The 22,042-nt window shown below is 35.5% G+C and overlaps 1 protein-coding gene across 2 annotated transcripts in view; it reads left to right on the top strand.

The window, feature by feature from the left end:
* The window catches only part of CSMD1 (CUB and Sushi multiple domains 1), a 1,084,328-nt gene that overhangs the window by 536,030 nt on the left and 526,256 nt on the right, over positions 1 to 22,042 (top strand). For both annotated transcript variants that reach the window (XM_065056058.1, XM_065056057.1), the window contains exons 4-5: positions 9,157 to 9,351; positions 18,885 to 19,092. In XM_065056058.1, coding sequence (XP_064912130.1) covers positions 9,157 to 9,351; positions 18,885 to 19,092 — 403 coding nt within the window. The remainder of the gene's footprint in view (positions 1 to 9,156; positions 9,352 to 18,884; positions 19,093 to 22,042) is intronic.

Genomic DNA, 22,042 nt, shown 5'->3' with positions numbered 1-22,042 from the left:
GGCCCCTTCCAACTCAGAACATTCTGTTATTTTCTCTGGGCTGAACAAATGCAGCTCTCTCATCCTCCCATCACAGGACAAGTGCCACAGAAGACAAGTGCCTCAGGGGCCCTCCACTGAATTTAATGTCTTATGTTATTGTCCTCCTTGTAGTGGAAAGCCACAAATGGGACACAGTGCTCCAGCTGTGGACTCACAAACACAATATAGAGGTGAGGAATAATTTACGTTGTTCTGCTGGCTGCTGTTTTACTCTTCTACAGCTTGGGGTACAGTTGTGCATCTTTGCTGCCAAAGCACATTGCCAGGTCCCTTTCTGCCAAACTGCTTCCCAGCCAGCTGGCACCACATTGTACAGTTGCATAGTTTTACACTGTCTGGGGGGCAAAACTTTACATTTGCCTTTGTTGAATTTCGTTATATTTGTGTCATGATATTTCAAAGGGATCTCATCAGTCTGGAGAACGGCACTTCTGACCTTTAATGTATGCCCTCCCCCCTGGTTTGGTGTCATCCTGAGCTCTGAGATAATTAATTCCAGCTCCCATTCCAATAAAAGGTATTCAAGAATATCATCTCTGTTATCAGCCCTCAAGTAATCAACTAGCAACCAGTTTCCAGTTGAGCTCTTTACTGGTGGTCACAACACTCTGAATCTTGCATTCCAGCCAATTTCCACCCTATCTTACCTTATCCATCTCATGCTCCACTGTCTCTCTTACAAGGCTACTATGGAGAGCCTTGTCAAAAGCTTCGCTGAAGGCAAAGTAAACATCATCCACTGCTGTTCCCTAGTCCTTTAAGCCGGTCATCTCTTCACAGAAGGCAATCAGATTGGTCAGGCATGATTAACCCTCAGTGACTTCATGTTGACTCTTCCAGCCTCCTGTTGAACTGGAAGTTAAAATCTGGAAAAGATGCTCAGTTTGCTGGAGGCCCATCACTGTTGAAGTACAAACGGGGTCATTACTGAGCCCAGTACTTTTTAACATATTCATTAATGACATGGACAACAAAGCACATGCTCAGTATGTTTGCAAGTGATACAAAACTTGGAGGAATGGCTGATATACCAGATGGTTTGTCTGCCGTTCAAAGGAGTCTTGACAGGATGGAGAAGTAGGCAAACAGAAATCTCATAGTGCTCAACTGAGAGAAATCCCAAGTCTTACACCTGGAAGAAAATAACCCCAGACACAAGTAATGGATGGGGGCTGACCATCTGGAAAGCAGCTCTGCAGAGAAGAACCCAGGATCCTAGAGGACAACTTGTTGATCACAGGTCAGCAATACGCCTTTATGGCAAAGAAGACCATGGGTTGCTTTAGACAGAGTGCTGCCAGCAGGTTGAGGGAGATGAATGTTCACTTCTGCTCAGCACTAGTGAGACCACACCTGGAGTGGTGTGTCCAGTTCTGAGTTCCCCAGTACAAGAGAGAGGCAAGCACATGCTGAAGTGAGTCCAGCAAAAGGCCACAAAGGTGGTTAAGATTTTAGCACATTTGACCTGAAAAGAAACAGAGATCTGGGACTGTTTGGCCTCGAGAAGAGACTGCTCAGGGGAATCATACTGAAGTGTGTAAATTCCCTTGTGAGAAGGGGTAAAGATCTTGCAGCTGGACTTTTCCCAGTGGCAGCCACTGGCAGGCCAAGAGGCTATGGAGATGAAGAGAAATGTAGAAAATTCCATTTAAACATAAGAAAAAGAGGGTTTTATGTCTATCTATATATATACACATATATTTTTTCGTTTCTTCTGCGAGGTTCATTAAACACTGCAGAAGGTTTCCCAGAAAGCCTATGGAGTTTGCATTTTTGGAGATGCTCAAAACTGAAACAGATATAGTCTGGGCAGCCTGCTGTAGCTTCTTCATCTCTTTTACTTTCCAAAAAGTGTCCTATCCACGAAAGCAAATTTGTCAGCCATGTTGGTCCTAAGAATAAAGAAAAATTTTTCAAAGGGTAGGACTGTGCAGTTTCTGTCCTGTAACAAATGACCTATATGCATCTACAGTGTTCCATAATAATATGGAAAGCAGCATTAGTAGATCAATTAACTACTCATTCTGTATAGCTCCTGGAAATAGAAAGGACAAAGTTGTTTAATAAGTTGACAGTGAAATATTACATGCTTTTAAATTTATTCATCATTTGGAATTATTTAAAAAAAGGAAGGTTGAAATATTCTGTAATGGAACTTAATGTAAGACATTAGAAACTTAAATAAAAGATATTGATTTTGTAGTCTTTTTTCTAGGTAGAAATGGCAAGTACAGTTCTACAGAATTCTTTAGAACTAGTTTTTCAAAGCAAATTTAATTACTTACACCTTAGAAAAAAAAAATATATATTATTTCCAAAAGAGATTTATTGAAGAAAATACTCATACATGTATATACATATATGTATCTTACTAAGTCCGTCTTTTGTTCAGTACAACACTTTTATTTTGGTGAATTGAAAGGCTATTAATTTTCTTTTTCCCCTGAGTTCCTTTTCAAAGGAAGCTGCTTTTCTGAGTTGGAGCAGAGACTTCCATTTCAGTGTCATTACCGCAAGAAATTCCAATGTTTTTTCCTCTCCTATTTGTAAGCATATTTTGTTCTGTTTTCATAACAAGTACAGTTATTATCTTCCTCAAAAATTTTTTTCTTCTTCTCTGACTCCAGAAATACAGTTGTATGTATGTCATCTATTTGTGCATGAAACAGCAAAGTACACTATTTACTGTAGCCATGTGGACAGGGTATCATAGGCTGTGCATCACACCTGTTAAACATCTTTACATCTGCCCTGAAATTTTTTGTAACCCAAATTTTCTCCACAGAGCTGCTGAAATTCCTGCCAGTGTTGTAATTCCAAAGTTATCAACCATATCAAGGGACTCTGACTTCTTGCTAACTTGCACTCTTTCATTTTTGTGTGGTTTTGCCTGTGGCCACCAGTATAAGAAAGTAATGTTTGGAAACACTAAGGGGACTGTAATAGAAGGCACATGGAACAGCAAAAAAGTAGGCAAGTTTACAATTATTAACACATTTGGCTGAATTTAGGTACAACCCAGAAAACTTCTCCAATCATTTCAGAAAGAACAGGAAAAAGAACAAATAACATGTATCCTTTTAAAGTCCTGTAAAACTATAGAATAAGTGAAGGGAAAACATGTACCTTGCTCCTTCCTTTCCTCCTTCCCCTTCCTGCTTTTTTTAATTTGAATTAAGCTGGTTTTTGAATTGTTACTCTCTAGTTCCAACTACCACGTGTGTCACTGGCCTGTAAAAGCTGACCAACTGATTCACAGAAGGGTGAAATTGTTTTAATTGACATAAGCAGTGTGAGCTTTTTGCTATTAAGGCCTCCAGGCAATCTTTGCAATCTAGTCGAAGATCATGACATCTGAAGGAAAAAATATCCAGTATGTTCTCCTGAAAACATTGTCAGATGAAAACTGAATAGCACTCTCAACAAAGTTTGGGAAGGTAATTTTCATAGTTTTGTAATTAATTTCAAATCTAGATACCTTATTCTTGCAAAAAAATAACAGGAGTTGGGCTGAAAGAGATCTCAAAACCTTCCAAGTTTATTAGAAAGTATCTTTTTTAACTTGACCTTTCAAACCAAAGTACAAAAAATGCCATACTGAAACAGGACATTGCATTTCCAGGAGCTGTCATTATGGGTTTGAAATAAACATGGGAAAAACATATAGGCACTGCTTGTTGCATATTTAAAGACTCCTGCATTCTAGTGTGATGACTGCAGTAAGAAAACTTAGGTGGAACAAAATAGTAATTCAAAAGTTTATTCAGTTCAATGACATTTATATTTTGTTGTTTGTTTTGTTTTTTTCTTTTCATTATCACCCACTGCTGTCTAATTTTATGTGATTTCTCTGTTACAATATATCAGAAAGGGGTAGGTGATGAAATCTAATATATACAACAAAACGAAGGAAACTGTTCATAAGTGAAAGCAGAGGATGACTACATTCAAGGTGCTATGAATATGCTTTCAAGTAGCCTGTGTTGCAAATAAATATGGAGCTTAGAGTTTAGATCCAGAAAGAATATTGAAAATGCTGTGTGTCACGGAGGCACCCCGAGGTTAATTTAAAGGACAACAGAGTCCAAAACCAACTTTTATTAAACCGGTGAGAAACAGGGTTTTAGCACTCCAAAAGTGACTTAAATAAAGGTTCGGATATCAGTTGAGGAAAATTATTTAAGAGGCAGCAACTAATACAACAGGCGGTCCACAGTGTGCATGCACATGGCTTCACTCAAAACAATGCTGGAGCCGTCCATGAGTCCCGGAGAAATACACACTTGCCTAAACAAAGTGCAGGATTATTTTTAAAGAGATACACACACTCGTAGTGAGTACGGGAAGTGTACACTCGCGATTCCGTGAGGGTAAATTTATAATACACCCACAATCCTGCGAGAGTCAATTTACTTACACGTGCAAGTGTGCACGGAATCCTACACGTGCTTATGTGGAAGCATGGGAGGAAAATACACTCACGATTGTGTGAGGGACTCTCGGCGGCTGCTTTATACATGTGCTCGTATTGGGCACGGAAAGTTACGCATGCAAGTGTGAACGGAAGGAAAATACACTCATGATTGTGCGAGGAAATAATTTAAAGTATGCGTGCAAATGTGCACGGAAAGTTACACGTGCATATGTGCACGGAAGGAAAATACACTCGCGATTGTGCGAGGATTAATTTTACACACGCTCATATGGAGCACGGAAAGTTATACATGCATATGTGCACGAAAAGTATAAATATACTCGCAGTCCTGCGAGAAGTTTTACTTACACACGTGGCGGCGAGGCAAGCGGAGTCCCCATCCCGGGGAGGGGGCCTCTCGGAGGCAGCATCTTGCTCGTGCTCCGAGAGACCTACGACAAATGGGTGGAGTCTCGACGAGAATCCCGTTTTTATCTGATCAGATCTGACTGTAGGCACTCTAGAAGCTTCTCTGCACCCCCCACACTGGCTGTGGGTGCCCCTGAAGCCTCCAAATATCCCCCACGCTGGGCACGGCTCAGTGTGCCTTGGCACTCCCTTCTCCTAATAGCCCTGGCCAGGGTGCTCTGGGGCCAAACAAAAGAAGCTGTTAGCCTCAACTAGCAGAGAAAGAGGGAGATGTGCCCACTCCTTCCATACTGAAGGAGGGAGGGGGAGAGAGAGGGGGTTGCATTCTGCTACACTGTGTAAATAAATAATCTGCTACACACCATCTGAGAATGAGTAATTTGTTAAATATGAGTTTATTTAGCAACCTTTAGTTGATTATTCATATATCATCAAAAAATTGTGACATTTCTCTATTACATTCCACAGTACTGCTGTGGTTTAGCCTTTTGTCACTGTCTGATAATGAACATTAGTGTTATGTTTTAGCATACAGGTTATGAACTTTTGAGTGTTTTTCTAAAAAAAAAAAAATCAAACCAAGGAACTACATAACATTTACATAGTTTAGGTAGTGAGTTAAAACCTTTGGCACGTTTTCATTAGGGATTTTGATCATGTGCATGCATCAAATAGTGCAACTGTTTAAGAAGATGCAGGTAATATATGAAGAAGACCCATCTTTTAGCTTTAATTTAACGAATAAATCTTACTGTAGAGTGCTCCAGATTGGTCTGTACGAGGAAGTGAAGTCCACACAGGTTCTTATTTCTGTTGTAATGGTAAAGATAGACTTTTGAGGAGGAAATCTTAAGAGATGGGTCTGCTTGTCTATACCATTGTAAATATTTTTGCTCTTAAAACACTAACAAGATTCCTTTCCAAACACGGTAGTATTCTATTTTTTTTTAAACGTGAGAAGGATTTGAGTGAAGAAACATGAGATAAAGCATGCTGTGAACACCCTAATAGGTTAGGTCAGTATAAATCATTATGTTCAGTGCTTCTGTGTAGTATAGTCTATATTTGTTCTCAATGCACAGTGAACATCAAATTATTTCTTGAATCAAGCATCTTGATAATAAAAGATGCTGTGACACTAGTGATTCTACTACCTTCCTCCAGAAAGAGACTGCACATTCCAAATCTTATTAACAGGACACCTCAGTAACACTACAGAAAAATATTAATCTTTTACCGAAAACTTGGCAAAAAATTTAAAGCTCGATGGACATATATATCTTTTGCATATGATGGCTTTAGTCAGCTATAACTCTCATAACCCAAAGATTAAACTATTCTGGTTACTGTTATGAAACTTCAATGGATATTTCATTTGAGATCCAGACTAGAATCAGTAAAGTCTGCGCAGAATAAATTTTGCAGCTACCTTAATATACTTCAATCAAAGTTCTAGAAAAGCACATAAATAATGAATTTGAATGCTTGATCTTGACAAGTGGTGAAATCCTGTGAACTATTACATGTATTATTGAACATGACTGTCATTCTCTGATCACTCATCTTTTACTGTTTTTTAGGAGGTTGTGGTAAAACGTGTGCCAGTTTTAGGATGCCAAGACCCAGTTTTTCTGGAGTTCTTAACAGATGTAGTGGTAAGAAGAGGCAGAAAACCATCATATTGTTGGAGACCTTTTTACATAGAAGATTGATCCATTGCAGTATAATTTCAGCAGTTACCCAATGCCAGTTGTCATGTGTAGGGCATATAGAGACTTACTTTGATGTGTTTTCCTTGGGAAGGCAGTTTATGAGAAACCATAGCATCTTCAAACAGTGTTTGGTTTTGTTGGTTGGTTGGTTGGTTTTTTGTTTGTTTTGTTGTTGATTTTGCTTGTTTGTTGTTGTTGTTTTTATTTGTTTTTTTGTTTGGTTTGGTGTTTGTTTGGGTTTTTTTTGATAGAACACCCAATCATAAAAAATAAATGCCAGTTTTTGCATTGCATAGTTGTTGCACCAGAGCATATGATGAAACTACTTCATATTACAGTGTTTTGTAAAAATGCTTTGGTTGGAAAATAACAGAAAAGAAAGATTCTTGTTTCAAATGCAGGTATTTGTCAAAATAATATCCTGTGTCAAAATAATATCCTGTGTCAAAGCATGTAACAAATTTTTATTTGTTTGACTTGTCTTGCAAAATTACTTGTATTAACCTATCATTACTAAAGCAGCAAAAAGGAGAAAATTTGGCAAAAGAGATGTAGCATTTTTGATAGTTCTATAAAACATATAACAATGTACGCCTTAGCATATAATGGACCACTGTTTACAATTTCTTCAAATGTAAATTAGTATCTTAATTGTATTCCAGTTATTCCAAGGATATAAAATCACTTTCTTATTTTATTTTTAATATTCTCATTCTCCTACATGTGGATCAAACACTGACTTTCCCGCCAATGTGATTGAGCCCACTCATATAGATGTGCTATTCTATTAAGTCTGCTGAAACAACACAAGATAATTCAGTTATCATATTGTTTGTTTCTAGATTTGGTAGCTACTTGCTCAACAACCTTAAGTAGTTCCTGTAATGCACAGAAATCCTAGCTCTCTGATCTGCAAGACTGGTAGAAAATTCATCTAACTTTATCATTCATTAGAGTATGATGTGGATTTTGTTACCTTGTTAGTATTCATAGTAGATTTTAGGATTTTTCTTATAAAAGGATGTTGTAAGTGAAAGTGTTCTCTCTTTTAATGTTTTTTAGCTTTATGTTTTAGGGCCATTTTGAAATCTTCCTGTATAATTTGCATTGTAACTTAAGTGCAATCATGAACATTTAAATGCCGGTATGACTAACTGTTTGAGTAATGAATTAAGAGTGTGCATTCAATAATTTGACTTACATGGTATAATGGGGCCTAATTAGCTTAGATATATTGATATCATGCTGTACAACGCTATGAGGATGTGCATGTATTGAGTGATTAATCCTGTCAACATGCGGATTGGTGAGGTTGGTATGGTTATGTTGATTGTGCAGATGGGTAGATTGAGGAAAGAGAGAAGTGTGGCACAAAAGAACTTGTCCATGAAATATGGGGTTTCTGAAAGAATACCTGAATTACATGTGAGCTTTTCAGATTACCATTTCTCTGATGAACACATTTATCTTTTGTGCTCTATTCATGACATTCTTCAGCTTCCTGCACTTATTTGTTCTTCTTTAAACAAAATTAAACAATTTTAATTTGTACTACTTCATTGAAAGGAATGACTTGCCATTAGTAATTTTCAAATGAGATTAAGAACACAAAGAGTTGCATTTTTGTCCTCACCAACACATGCTTTTACTTCACAGTATCACAGTATCACAGTATGTTTGGGATTGGAAGGGACCTCAAAAGATCATCTAGTCCAATCCCCCTGCTGGAGCAGGAATGCCTAGGTGAGGTCGCACAGGAACATGTCCAGGCGGGTTTTGAATGTCTCCAGAGAAGGAGACTCCACAACCTCCCTGGGCAGCCTGTTCCAGTGCTCTGCTTCTCCTAGATGGAGGACTATCATCTTGAAACTGATGACTAGTTAAGACAATCTCTTCCAAATAAATAGTGCTTACAAATGGTAGTAACTTTCTGCAACAGAAAATAAGTATGTCCATTCATAACAGCCCAATGTCACTGCTCAGTCTTTATTTCTGTCATATTTTATGTTTCTATTCATGAAGATTGACTTAATTTATTTTCTAGAAACTAAGGTAATTTGAAAATAAGCAGAAATCAAACTTTTAAAATGTAATTTGAACTAATTTATTGTCAGAGACCAGTTAATTATTGGTTTCTTTTAAATTGCTATTCTGCCAATGAAAATGAAAACTGTACATAAAGTGGCTTGTACTGCCTGAATCCATAATTATGTTGTGTAAGTGTTTTTGCAATAGTTACAAAGAAAAACAAAACAAAACAAAACAAAACCTTATTTTACTTCATTCAGAGTTTTGGGAGAAACAGCAAAATATATAGGATATTTTGCTTGAAAATAGATCTGTAAAGAACTTCTCTGAAGGACTGTTAAATGAAAAACTGAGTTTGAAATTGGCTTTGAAAGTGATGATGCATGTTATAAACTGAAATATTTTGTGAAAGTACATTCCATAGCCTAATTTTGCCTTAAATCAATTATTTAGTTACAGTTGTTTGACAAGCATTTATTACTTTGTTTGGCATATTTTAACTATAACACTTTTCCTTCTTTCTTTTGACAGTTTTACCTAGTCATACTTGTGGCAACCCAGGAGAAATACCTAAAGGAGTACTTCATGGAACAAGATTCAACATTGGAGATAAAATCCGATATAGCTGTATCTCTGGTTACATCCTGGAAGGTCATGCCATGTTGACATGTATTGTGAGTCCTGGAAATGGTGCATCATGGGATTTTCCAGTTCCTTTTTGCAGAGGTAAAAATGAAGACATGAAATATCTTTAAAATATTAAGACAATAATAAAATAGCAGATTAAATAATTTTATATTTTATTTTATTTTATTCTACTCTATTTTAACTTTATTTGTGTAAATGTACTAACATGCTGCCTAAAAATATACACCATTTAAAACAGCAATCACAATTCAGAAGCAATGGCTGTCCAGAGTTTACATTCAGAGGCAGATATAATTTATTTATCTTTTTTCCTTTTCATTTACATGAGGGATAGCTATAGCAATTTGAGAGCAGGACCTGGGAAATGCTTTTGCAGGTTTCTGCTTTTGGAAACTTTCTGCCAGGAAGGAGAAGCTTGAAATCCTCAACCATATGATCTTTGAAAAGGATGTCTGGTGTTCTAATCCCTTTGAGTTTAATTCCTGCTCAAAGCACGGATAACTTCGAAGTTAGGTCAGGTTGCTCAGGGCTTTGCCTAGTAGAAATTTTAATATCTCCATGGATGGAGATTCTAAAGCCTCTCTGGAAACATTTTCTAATGCTTAGCTTTCCTTATTTTCATGTCTGATTGGAATTACATTTTTACAGATTATATCCATTTTCTCTTCTCATCCTGTGGACCTAGGAAGAGATTCTGGCTCCATCTTTCCTAAACTAAAGAGCACAGTTAGATTTTCTTATAGCTTCTTCTTGTCGGGGCTGAAAAATCCATGTTCTTCATTCTCTAGTCTTATATATCATGTTCTTCAGCATCTTAACCATTTTAGCGGCTCTTCTCTGGACTTGTTCTAGTCTGTCAATGTCAGTATCTCGTTTGTACTGGAGGACCCTACGGTGAACACAGCATTTCAGATGGGGCCTCCTGAGTCTCAAGTAGATGAACTAACTCTCTTTAACTCTTTACCTGCTGGCTATGTTCTTGCTCATGCACTGCAATATGCGGTAAGCCTTCAATGCTGTGAAAGTTCATCACTGACTCAGTTTGTGTTTCACCAGGACCTTAGGTCATTTGGTCAGAGCTGTCACCTAGCAAATATGTTTTGCATGTGATGATCCTCTTCAGGGTATAACACCTTTCATTTCTGTTTTGGAACTTCATGAGATTCCTGTCATCTCATCTTTCCAGCTTATCAAAGCCTGTCATCGAAGCCTGTCTGAATGGCAGCCCCATCACCCAAAACATTTGCCTTTTTTATCTTGGTGTTGAAATATTGTGCACTACAAGTCTAAAACATTTTGAAAGTTAATATCATTTTCTGGAGTAACTCCACTAACAGCTGATTTATGACATGTGACTACTTCTAAATGAACTTTGTATAATTAGGTTCTCAATTCTCAGTAATTTTGAGAATCCCTAGTTGATTATAGCTACATGAACCTAGATTTTTATGAAGATAACATTAGGAATACTAATTGGATTAGTGATATTACAATGGTAAGCTTTTTCTTACAATGAAAATATCTCTGATGAAAAGAGCATGTAAATATTATGAAAAGGACACCCAGTTATTGGAGGGAAAATAAAGACTAAATAAAGACGACAAACCAGTAAAAAATATCATATGTCAGAAAGGTCAAGTTCCAGATTTAAGAAATATTATTGGAGAAATACTTTGGTGAACAATGTATAAACATGAAGGTATTCTTAGAACACATAAATGGAGAAAGAAAGAAGAGTTCATGATTCACTATAGAGTAAGATAAATATAGAGATTCGGAGCTGATATTTTAAAACATCGAGCAAAGATAAATTGATGGTTTTTGTGTTATCCATACTTTCTGAGGTAGCAAGAAATTCTCTTATGTAATTATTTTCAACATCTGAGGTCAGACAAATGTGATTTTATAAGTTTAATGAGGAGAAAAAGATGTTCTGATCTCAGCATTTATCCTTTTATTAAAACAAATAAACAAACAAACAAAAACCTAAAAAAATAAAGGTAAAGAAAAATAAATTTACCAAGAATTCTGCTTTTTGATGTTTCATTATATGATAAAGTGAGAATATTTTCCCAACTCAGATACCTGCCTGAACAATTTTGTTCATTTTCAGAAAAATCTGAAAGGGTGATGCAATGTTTACATTGAGATGAAATTTCAATGAAACTCATTGTCACTGGTCAAATAAGAAGTCAAAGACGTGTTTCAGGAAAAGCAGGCAGGATATACTTTACAAGTTCTTACACAGTAGTGTAGGACTGACTATACCACAGCCCATGGAGATACAGACACAGCTACAAGTATTCTTTTTTATATATATGTGTGTCTAAGTACGTATATATTTACACACACACACACATATTTATATTTATGTAGTATTGTTTTAATGTGTATCAGTAGGAATGGAGGGACCTGATAAAAGAAATTAAAAGATGTCAGGTCAAAGCTGGATCTGTGCGATAAAATGACTGGAAGACAGGAACAAGAAGTGAAAAATGAGATGAAAGTACAATGAAAGTATGGTGAACATACCCAGAATGATATAGTAAATTCAAATAATTCAAAAGAGAACTTCAGTCTGAACTTATGAACATGAGCAAAGTTAACATCAGAGGAAGATACAATGACTTACTAAAACTGAAAAACAAACGTAAGGGACTGTCATAAAAAAATGAAGCATTTTGTAACTGCACACAAACTTCTTGAAATAACTGGAGCAACTTTCTAATTATTTATATATATATATATACACATATACATATATATATATATATATATATATTTATGTGAAATCTGCAACAGTCATTAAATTGCCCTTAAAGATTTCAACCTTTTATCTTTTTGCTTCAAAATTATGTCTTTACTATTAATTTGTTGTAGGCTGTTATTTTAAGGGATCATTATCAGCATTAAAATAAAAATATATTCTGAAGTGCTGTATCATCATATCACTGGAAAACAGCTTAGGATACTTAACTGAAAAAGAAGACACTCTTTATAAGATATCCAGAAGACTAAATATTTTTTCTGTGGGAGAGTATGAGATTACAGACTATTCATTAATCTTTAATTTCTTAATCTAGCTATCCACTCTTAAGATCATGCTTTTGCATAAAAAAGGTGGCAGAGTTGGAGTTCTGATTTTAAGTTTTCTCAAGCGTGTACTATCAGTTATTATAATAACTGAACTTTTCTGCCAGGTAAACTAGTTTGTCCATCACTATTTCTGTCTTATTTGAAATTTATACCTATGTTAACTAATAGATCAAATTTACTCCCCAGAGTGGATGGAGGGGGAATAGGTCTTTGATAAGATAGAATAAATAAGAATTGTAAAAGGCTACTAAATCAAGCACAATGTTTACAAAGAAAAAATGGACCCCAGAAATTACAAGACCACCCCATTGAGTCCACTATTTTCAGGGCAAATAGCTTTGCACAACCCCACTAGACACTGGGGTCTGCTTAGATCAAGCTCACTAAAACATCAAAGCTAAAATGTTCAAAGTAGTCCTACAGCTGCAATTGATGCCTACAGGTGCCTAAACAAATGACAACAATTTCCGTATTTCTGTTTTGCACATACTATTGACATGAAGTGAGAAATCTGACTTTTTAATATACATAAGATAGACAACATTTTCCTAAACCACAGTAATTTCTGAAATTTTAACAAAATAAATCCCTTTCTACTTAGAGAGCAATCCAAATTATTTTGAAGTGTCCTTTGAAAACCCTTGAAAGAAAAAGATTCATCTTAGATGCATGGTCTAATGAGTATTTAATTTATGTGAAGTTGATCAACAACAAGAGAATCAATTGAGAAAGGGAGGCAAACTGATTACAGAACCTATCTGGGATGCAGTACATCTGGGTTAAAGTGATGATAGACAAAAAACCCCCAACCTTCTGACAACTTTCTAATTTTTGAAACACGGAACAGAAGAACAGGTGTTGGCTTTTACCTATTCAAATAAAGTCTATAAAAACCTAAAATATTTTTTAAAAAAATATTAGCAAGGAGAATTGAATATTTTGACGGTTAAAGAGATGGCTGCCAGTTGGTACTAGGTTAGATCAGTGAGTTTTCTGATGATTGTGTAATACTACACCATTGTAACACATAGCAGGGGTTTTGATCTTCATGAATCTTGCAGTTCGTCTTCTTGGCATTTAGCATTGACACACTAAAACTCAGCATTGATATACCATTACTTGGTTTCAGGTTTTTATCAGTAGCTATTTTAAAATGGTAATTTCAAAGTCTTATTTTAAAAAGTCAGGTAACTCCTCATATTAACCATTTCCAAAATATCCAAAACATATATCTGGGAAAACATCCGTGATTATTTCATAGTTGTATTTTCTGTACTAGAAGAATTTTATTAAATGAGGTACAATTATCTACTTTTTCACAAATGAACTACAGAAAAATGCCATTAAATAATGAATTTATTAAATCATAGAATCATGGAATCAAAGAGTATCTCGTGTTGGAAGGGACCCATAAAAACCATCAAGTCCAACTCCCTGCTCCTCTCAGGACTACCTGAAAATAAACTGTATAACTAAGAGCATCATCCAGATACTCCTTGAACTCTGACAGACTTAGTGCTGTGAACACTTCACTGGGAAAACTGTTCCAGTGACTGACCACCCTCTCAGTGAAGAACCTTTTCCTAATGTCCAGTCTGAACTTCCCCTGACACAGCTTCATCCCATTTCCTTATGTCTTGTCCCTGGTCACCAGAGAGAGGAGATCAGCAACTCTCCCTCTGCTGCCCCCTTGAGGAAGTTGTACAGTGCAATGAGGTCACCTCTCAACCTTCTCTTCCCCAAGATGAACAAGCCAAGTGACCTCCACCACTCCTCATAAGTCTTGCCCTTGAGGCCTTTCAGCATCTTGGTCACCTTTCTCTGGACACAGTCTGATAGTTTGATGTCCTTCTCATGCACACAGTGCATGAGGTGAGGCTGCACCAGTGCAATGTAGAATGGGACAAGCATCTCCCTCGACCAGGTGGCAATGCTGTACATGATGCACCCCAGGACACAGTTGGTCCTTTTGTCTACTAGGACACACTGTTGGCTCATGTTCAGCTTACCATTCACCGAAATCCAGACCCTCAGATCTCTCTCTGCCGGGCTGTGCTCCAACCTCATTAAATAAAAAACTTTTTCAGTGGTATTTTTAATAAGGGATGCTAAATAATGAATGCCTATGGTTTATTTAGAACCTCTAAAGCTGCAATTTTCTTTAGTTGATATAACTTAGAAAATAAGACTCTAGATGGTGATATGCCATTTGATGACGATTCACAAAATTTCATTAAAGTTTTTAATTGTATCTATTCTGTTGCTAGTGATAAAGAGGTAAGAAAATTAGTACGAATGACATAACAATAGTAACATTTTCTTTATTACTATGAATTCTTCTCTGCAAGTTAGAGATGTTTTTTAATAGTTATGTTATAATAGTAATGTGGTAAAAGGATCTTTCAGGTGAGGACCTTTCAGTATAAACTAAAGTTGAATAGTCAGTTCTGATTATTTAAATTCAGATTCTAGATTAATTCCAAAAGGTTAGATGAGTTTTATATGTTTGGGTTTTTTTGGTTTTGTTATTATGGAATAGTAATATGGAATAAACATTTTTCACTTGCTTAAATGTTTTATTAGTTTTTGTGTAAAAAAAGGAACACAGAACATTGCACACTGGAAGGCATTTGTGTGGCAAGGAGAGGAAAGTCCAGTAAAAATGACTGAATGTTCAAAAGATATCTAAACCAATTTAAATAAAGAATTTTTCTAAGTTACTGTTTCTGTTCTTACTGCATCCTTGAATATCTGCTTCGCAGGGTGTGCACCTTACTTACAGCAAGATCTCATTTATGCAAAACACAGTTTACCAAAAGTTTCAGATTGTTATTTTTGGTGAAATGACTCTTTCTAGTTTGAAGAAAAATGTAAGATTTTTCCTTGGCTGCCATGGTTCCTCAGTGATTCTTTTGATTTTTACATACATTAACTTGATGGATATGTTTATCTCTATTATCTAAGCTATGTATCTATACAATATATAATTTTATCAAGTGTTGCCAGCCATATGTGTTTTCATGCATACTATATATAAAATGCATATTCTCTAAATTCAGAGCACTCAATTTCAGATTACTGAGAGACCCAAATGTTTGTAGCTTTATACTTCAAGTAGTCATTTCTGCTGATACAAACAGCACTTTGTGCAGTTGCTTACAACTTGAAAATAACCATAAGTGCTTGGAATTTATTACTTGCACATTATAAAATGCTATTTGTTAATCACTTAGAGTATGAATTCATGAACACTGAGGCACTATCTGCTATCAAATTAGTCCAAGCACAGTGACACATTTAGATTGCCAAGCACTGTTCTAGCTCTCTCAAATGCATAACATAGAGAAGGCCATGGTCAAGAAGGATGATCAGTCCAAGGTGGCCAAATAGCTCTGAGGCTAGCTAGTGAAACACAGCATATGTCTGAATGATTTATGTCTCCTACCCTCTGAGCAGTGTGTCTCCTACCCTCCTGCCTTCTTGTGCTCATTCTTAGGCAATTCATTACATTTTAGCGTTCAACAATCTGTTTGCCTTAGCCGGGGTGCCACCTATGATGAAAGAAGTCCTCAAAACACAGGCTTCTGGAACATGGGAAATATGTCAGAGGAAAGATAATTCTGTGCAGCTGCTGTTTTCTGTAGTCTTTCCCTAACACATCCACATCTGTCAGAGAGAAAATATCAGCTTTCTGGTCTGAGTTAGTTTCTATGGTCTTACCCGGCTAATGTTCCCTTTCCATTTCTGAGCTAACTTGATTTCTTGCAAACCTCTTAGAAATTCTCCTATGAATAGATTAAAAACCTATGTATCCCTGTAGGCAGACAGTAGCCTAAATTCCTTTGGCTTTCATTGGTAATGCACAGCTTATTAATTTAGATTTTTGCATGTTGTTCCCAGAAATAATCAACTATACAAGCCTTCCTTGTTAGCTATAAAAGTCAGTGCTTTTTAGAGCTCAAAGCTTATTCAAGGGCTCTGCGGCAGAAACACTGAGTAGCATTGTAATTACCATTAGTATGTTACTTAGCGTCAGTATAAACATAGTGGGAGATGGTGTAATGGAGAATGTTGTCATAACAAAATTTAACAGCAAGCAGCTAGTACCAAAAACTTATGGCTGATTTAGGATTTTGCACATCTTACTGGTTACCCTGGATAGAAAAAACCTGCTTGCTGGCTTTCAAGGACACAGGTAGAAGCTGTATTCGTTGTTAACTGGAACTCATACTCTTTGATTTTGATTATTAAAAAAAAAATGAAATCCCACACTGTTATGACAAAATAGGAACAAGCACGAAAAAAGAGAGGGTGGAAATCGTCAGGTTTTGGGTTTTGATGGTTCAATAAAACTTTGATACTGATTATGACCACAGCGGAAATCAATAACTCAATGTTAGTTTCTGTGCTGAATTATTGGCACAGATGTATCAAGTTAATTTGTTTTTCTTTTCTGGGTTAGATGATGTTTTGAAGTGCTTGAAAGCGATAAAGTTAAAAAAAAAAATAAATAAAGAAAAAAGTGTCATTGTAGATATTGTTGGATAAAAAGCCTTGATTTCCCTTTCTGATTTATTAGAGTTTTACAAAAATTTCTAATTATTGTAATCTTTGCATGTATCATGCACCAGGAATTTGAATTCTGATTCTCAGCTTTGTCCATGAGTTCTTTAAATTTTGCTTCCTTTCCCCTTTTGCCCTTCAGAGGCACAATGGACCTTTCAATATGCACTGTGCAAAAAGCTAAGAATTGATGGAGGAATCAGAAAAGTGGCCTGATTTCACCAGCAAAAAGAAATCTTTTAGGAGTGTAGATCTATTGCACCCCTAAATCTTCTTCATTTAAAAAAAAAAAAAAACACACATAAATTTCAGGGTCTGCAAGTAAGATATGAATTTTGTCAAAAAAACCCTGCCTTCCTCTAAGAAATTTGTGTGCCAAGAAATCATAAAACTCAAAAAGGCTGAAGTAGCCAAGGTCATGTTACATTTCTTTATGTCAAAATTTATTTCTCATATAGAAAAGTAAAGATAACTACTTGTTCAAATCTCCTTAGCAGCTTTCTCTCCTTTTTTTAGTTAATTAGTGGCCTGTATATTACTTCAAGAAATTTTTCTGTGTCTGCATTTCTCTCAGTTCTTCCTGTTATTTCTGTCCCTGATTAACTATTTATCCTCTTTTACCAGTCTCTTTTTTTTTTTTTTTTTTTAATGTCCAGCCACAGTATCCCTCTTTCTTTGAATCAAGTGAATCTTTTTTCCTTCAAATCTTCCCTTAAAACTCACTTTCACTGACAGGCTTTCAACTGTGATTGGGAAGAGCAACTCTATTCCTACCCATCTCTGTTGTCTTAATTAGCCATTCAGTTATTATCCTAATTAGGCTGTAAGTTCCTTCTGTCATACACCTTGTCAAGCTATTTGTTTTTAAATCTCCACATGCACTTATAGTATGCAAGTAATTTCTAATGATAATAGCAGTAAGTAAAGATGATAAAATGGGGAAAAATTAAATGCTCCTCCTGATCATTCACCTATGCAGAAATATTTTTAATTACTACTGTTGTAGCTTTCATAGCTGTATTACAGCACATCAAAAACCACTTTGTGTGTTTTTAATTTCTTATTCCAATGGATTGCATGGATGACTTTTTTTTTAGGAAAAAAAAATATAGATATTTTAATATCCAATGCTAATAAAATCAGTGTATCTTTAAAGCTTCAGTGAAAAGTTATCAGTCAAAGAATAGTACAAAAAGTCTGCTAAACACTTTGGTAACCTATTTAACAACATTCCAGTCTTCCGGCAGTTTGTATTTTTTGAAATTGAGTTCATAGCCACTAAAAAAAAAATGTTAACTGATGATATGTGGACCTTGGGGGGTCCATTTGGCAACAAAACTTTCTGAATTTATTTGCCATCTGTAAACATCTTGTTTCATAACAAATAACTTGAGAATTGTAAGTATAATTTTATTAAAGCTTCCTAGTTCAGGGTAGTATTTAAATCTATGATTTTTTTTTTCTACTTTTTTTTTTATAGTTATAACAAATTAGAGAGAACTTCAGAAAATAAATGTTAATGTTTTTTTAAATCTGTGTCACAGAGAGACTAACTGTATTTCTGTGATTCTCTGCCCAGTTTTTGCGCTTTTTCTGGCAACACTTTCGCAGAGCCATAGTACAGGTTCTGCAAAACAGCTGATACAAGGTCTCTCTACTGATCTCGTCCTTGCTTATCCTGGCAATAAAGTGTCACCAACAAGGAAAGAACAAACAAACAAAACCCCCAAACACAACAAACCACACCTAAACAAAGAAATAAACAAATCTCTGCAGTTTTAAGGCCAGAAAAATGTTCTATTCAGTTCACCTGGATGGAATTTTATTTCTGTATATATTCATTGATACTATATGCACGGAAGAGAAGAGCTGGGTTTGCTGTGCAGAAACAAAGATGATGCTTGACTTATTTAAAGTGCAGCTCCACTAGTAATTGATATTCTGTTCATCAGCTGAAGGAGCTTGTGGAGGGACACTACGTGGGACAAGCGGAACTATTGCAAGTCCTCACTTCCCTTCTGAGTATGAAAATAATGCTGATTGCACCTGGACCATATTGGCTGAACCAGGAGATACCATTGCTTTGGTCTTTACTGACTTCCAGTTAGAGGAAGGATATGACTTCTTAGAGATCAGTGGAACAGAAGCGCCATCAATATGGTAAGTCAGAGATCTTGCAAATATCTTCGTTTTTATTTTTCTTTTTTTTGGTATTTTGAAAAATGTTAAAGGATATTTAAGATATTTTCTACCTGTTAATAGTTAGTAGTTATGTATTTTCCTTTAGTTCTTTCCACGCTACAGAATTGAAAAAAAAGACAGTAATTTGCTTCTGCTCCTTTTCAAGTCTTGATCCTTCCTCTTATTGTCCTCCATCTTCAAGAGGTATATCTGTAAGGTGCCTTAGCAGTGAGCATTTGTTGATGTTACATATTCAAACTTCGTATTGGAACATTTTCTGATGAGTCTTGCATGGCTTATCATGATATTGTATGCCAAAAATGAAAGTAGTGAGCAAAATTCAGACTCACAGTAAAACAGAAATATATAGATAGCAAATAGATGGTGTCTTATCCTAAACAGGTTATAATTCAGTCTTACTACATATACTTAGGTATGCATGTATTATTATCTTGTCTGATGTTAAAACCGTTTGCTTTGCGATACTAGGGCTTAGTAATTACAATACTAAATCTACGTTCTTTGTCCTAAGTAAAAGATGCTAATTCTGTCTATTGGAATGGATTAAATTGCAGAACAGTTTGTATTAGGATTTCTCTGTATGCTGCATATATAGATTTTAATTTTTTTAATCTCTGAGAACATCTTGTGCTTGACATTGCTCTAAAATGTAGCCTAGAAAAAAAATACAGATCTGCTGCTTACAGATGACTGATGGTTATTTTCATCAGAATGCCTTATTGAAGATCTGAAGCAACCTCACTATTATTTTAACGTCATGATAGGCTAGACAGGACAATATATTAATAACTGCAGAATTCTAGGTAGCATCTGATTTGTTGAAAAATTCTATTAAATAAAAATGTGTGGCAAGCATGCTTGACAAATATGCAAAACCATCTGGATCTATAAAAAAAGATTATTCCTTCATATTTACACATGATCAAAAATTGTGTAACAGAAGTCAGTGAAATATCTGTATCGAATTAAGTGCTGTGTCTGACTGTATGAACTACAATATGTGAGTGTCCCTTTTGCCTGTCATGCACAGACATACATGACAGTCATCACGGCCAATGTTTTCTTATTAAGGGTTCTAAGGGCTAGAAGCTGAAATCTTGAAGGAGAAGAACTAAAGGAACATAACAATCTATCAATTTAATTTTGTGTATGAGGCTCTAGTAGACACCAACAACATATTTGCAACTTTGTTGCAAGAAATTAATCTGTCACTGAAATGAACGTGCAAATATAGGAAAAAAAATTCATTTACAGTCATATGTACATATACATTCCCCAGAAGATTTCTGACAGTAGATGATGTAGAAGAACATGAGCAGAAAGCAATGGAAACGTATTCTGTATTGATCTCATATGGTATAGATCAATGTTACACTAGAAATCAGAGATATTATAAGAAACCTATTTCTTCTAAAATTCAATAGAAATCTTTTTATCGTTTTCTCTGATACTTGTTTTTGTGTTGGAGATTTTTTTTTAAATAGTGTTAAACTCTGATCATTAAAAGCTAAGGATTTATATGTTCCTAGGATCACTGACAGAAGTGTGAAGAAGCTAGGGGAAGTTTTATAAGAAATGTTTAAAGGATTATTGGATAATTTGGAATGAAGCTACATATTCATCTATATTTAAGCCAGAACAGTTGCCACAGCAACTTTAGAGCCATGCTAAATGTAGCACATGTTGTAATCTGCTAAAATCAATCGTGTTTTTAAATGTGAAGTTGCTTTGTGCTTAGAACTAGTGGTCTAGAGGTGTATTGTCTTAAAATGTGACTGTTTTTTAAAATTGCTCCCTTTTATTATATCTGGCATTGTGTCAACAGCTTTATACAGTAATTCTGTGTTAGAAGACATATTCCACTAGCACAATCTGGTAATTATGATCATTTTTTCATATAAAGGAATATTTGGTGTAAAGTAAGCCGAATTTTTTCCTAGTGAATGAATAGAAAGACATAGAAAGACAGAATAGGAGCACTGCAAAAGCTAAAAAAAGACTGAGAATAAAGAAAATAATTTCAGACTGATAATTCTTTAGTGGTTTTACTGTATGGTGCAATAGGTCTGGATTACCCTCTCCAGACATATCAACAAGGTTAGAAGTAGTTCCATCATGATTATAGTAGAAACTGGATGGACCTTTTTTAAGTAAAGCAGTGGAATTCAAGTTTGTGGGGGTTTGTTTGTCTTTGGTTTTTTGTTTATTTGTTTTTTTCTAAAGAGCAGTTATATAGCTCTGGATCTTGAATAGATGTTCACATATGGATGACCACATTTTTAATCCTGCTTTGAATCAATATGAGTGTCAACAGGCTTAGAAAGATGAACATTAGTGTTTGAAAATGAATGCAAACAAGGTAGAATAAGCTTTTTAATCTGTGAAGGATTTAAAAGTATTATTAGTTAGACTGTAAATGAAAGAAATCTATTGGAATTTGAATAACTTGCTTAACTTGCACAATGTGATATTACGTAAAGGAGTTTTGGATGTAAAACATGTTTATCTTGAGTTGGTAAGGTCTTGTTCACAGTGCTGAACACAGTACTTCTGAGAGCGTAACGGAAAGAGCCTCTTTGCACTGTCTGGTGTCCATCTCCATGTCCGCCAAATGGCTGGATTTTTTGAATCTGAAGGGCTACTCTATTGTTAACTATGAGAAATAAGAAAAGAAAGAAAAAAAAAAAAAGAGTGGCTTGCGTAATTTTTGAACATTAAATATAACTTTTTACATACTTCCAAACATGACCCTTTAGACTTCACCTTAAGTTAGATGGTACTTAAATGAAGCTTGAATCTAGAGATAGTGTCAAGAAGTATTTGAAAAGCCCAGGCTGAATGAACATGGTATTGTGTTAAAATCAGGAATATATCACTTGAGGAAAGCATCCTTTTGAAAATCTTTTAA

The sequence above is a fragment of the Columba livia genome, chromosome 3 (assembly GCF_036013475.1).
Source record: "Columba livia isolate bColLiv1 breed racing homer chromosome 3, bColLiv1.pat.W.v2, whole genome shotgun sequence".
NCBI lineage: Eukaryota > Metazoa > Chordata > Aves > Columbiformes > Columbidae > Columba > Columba livia.
This window is presented reverse-complemented; position numbering and strand designations above follow the sequence as displayed.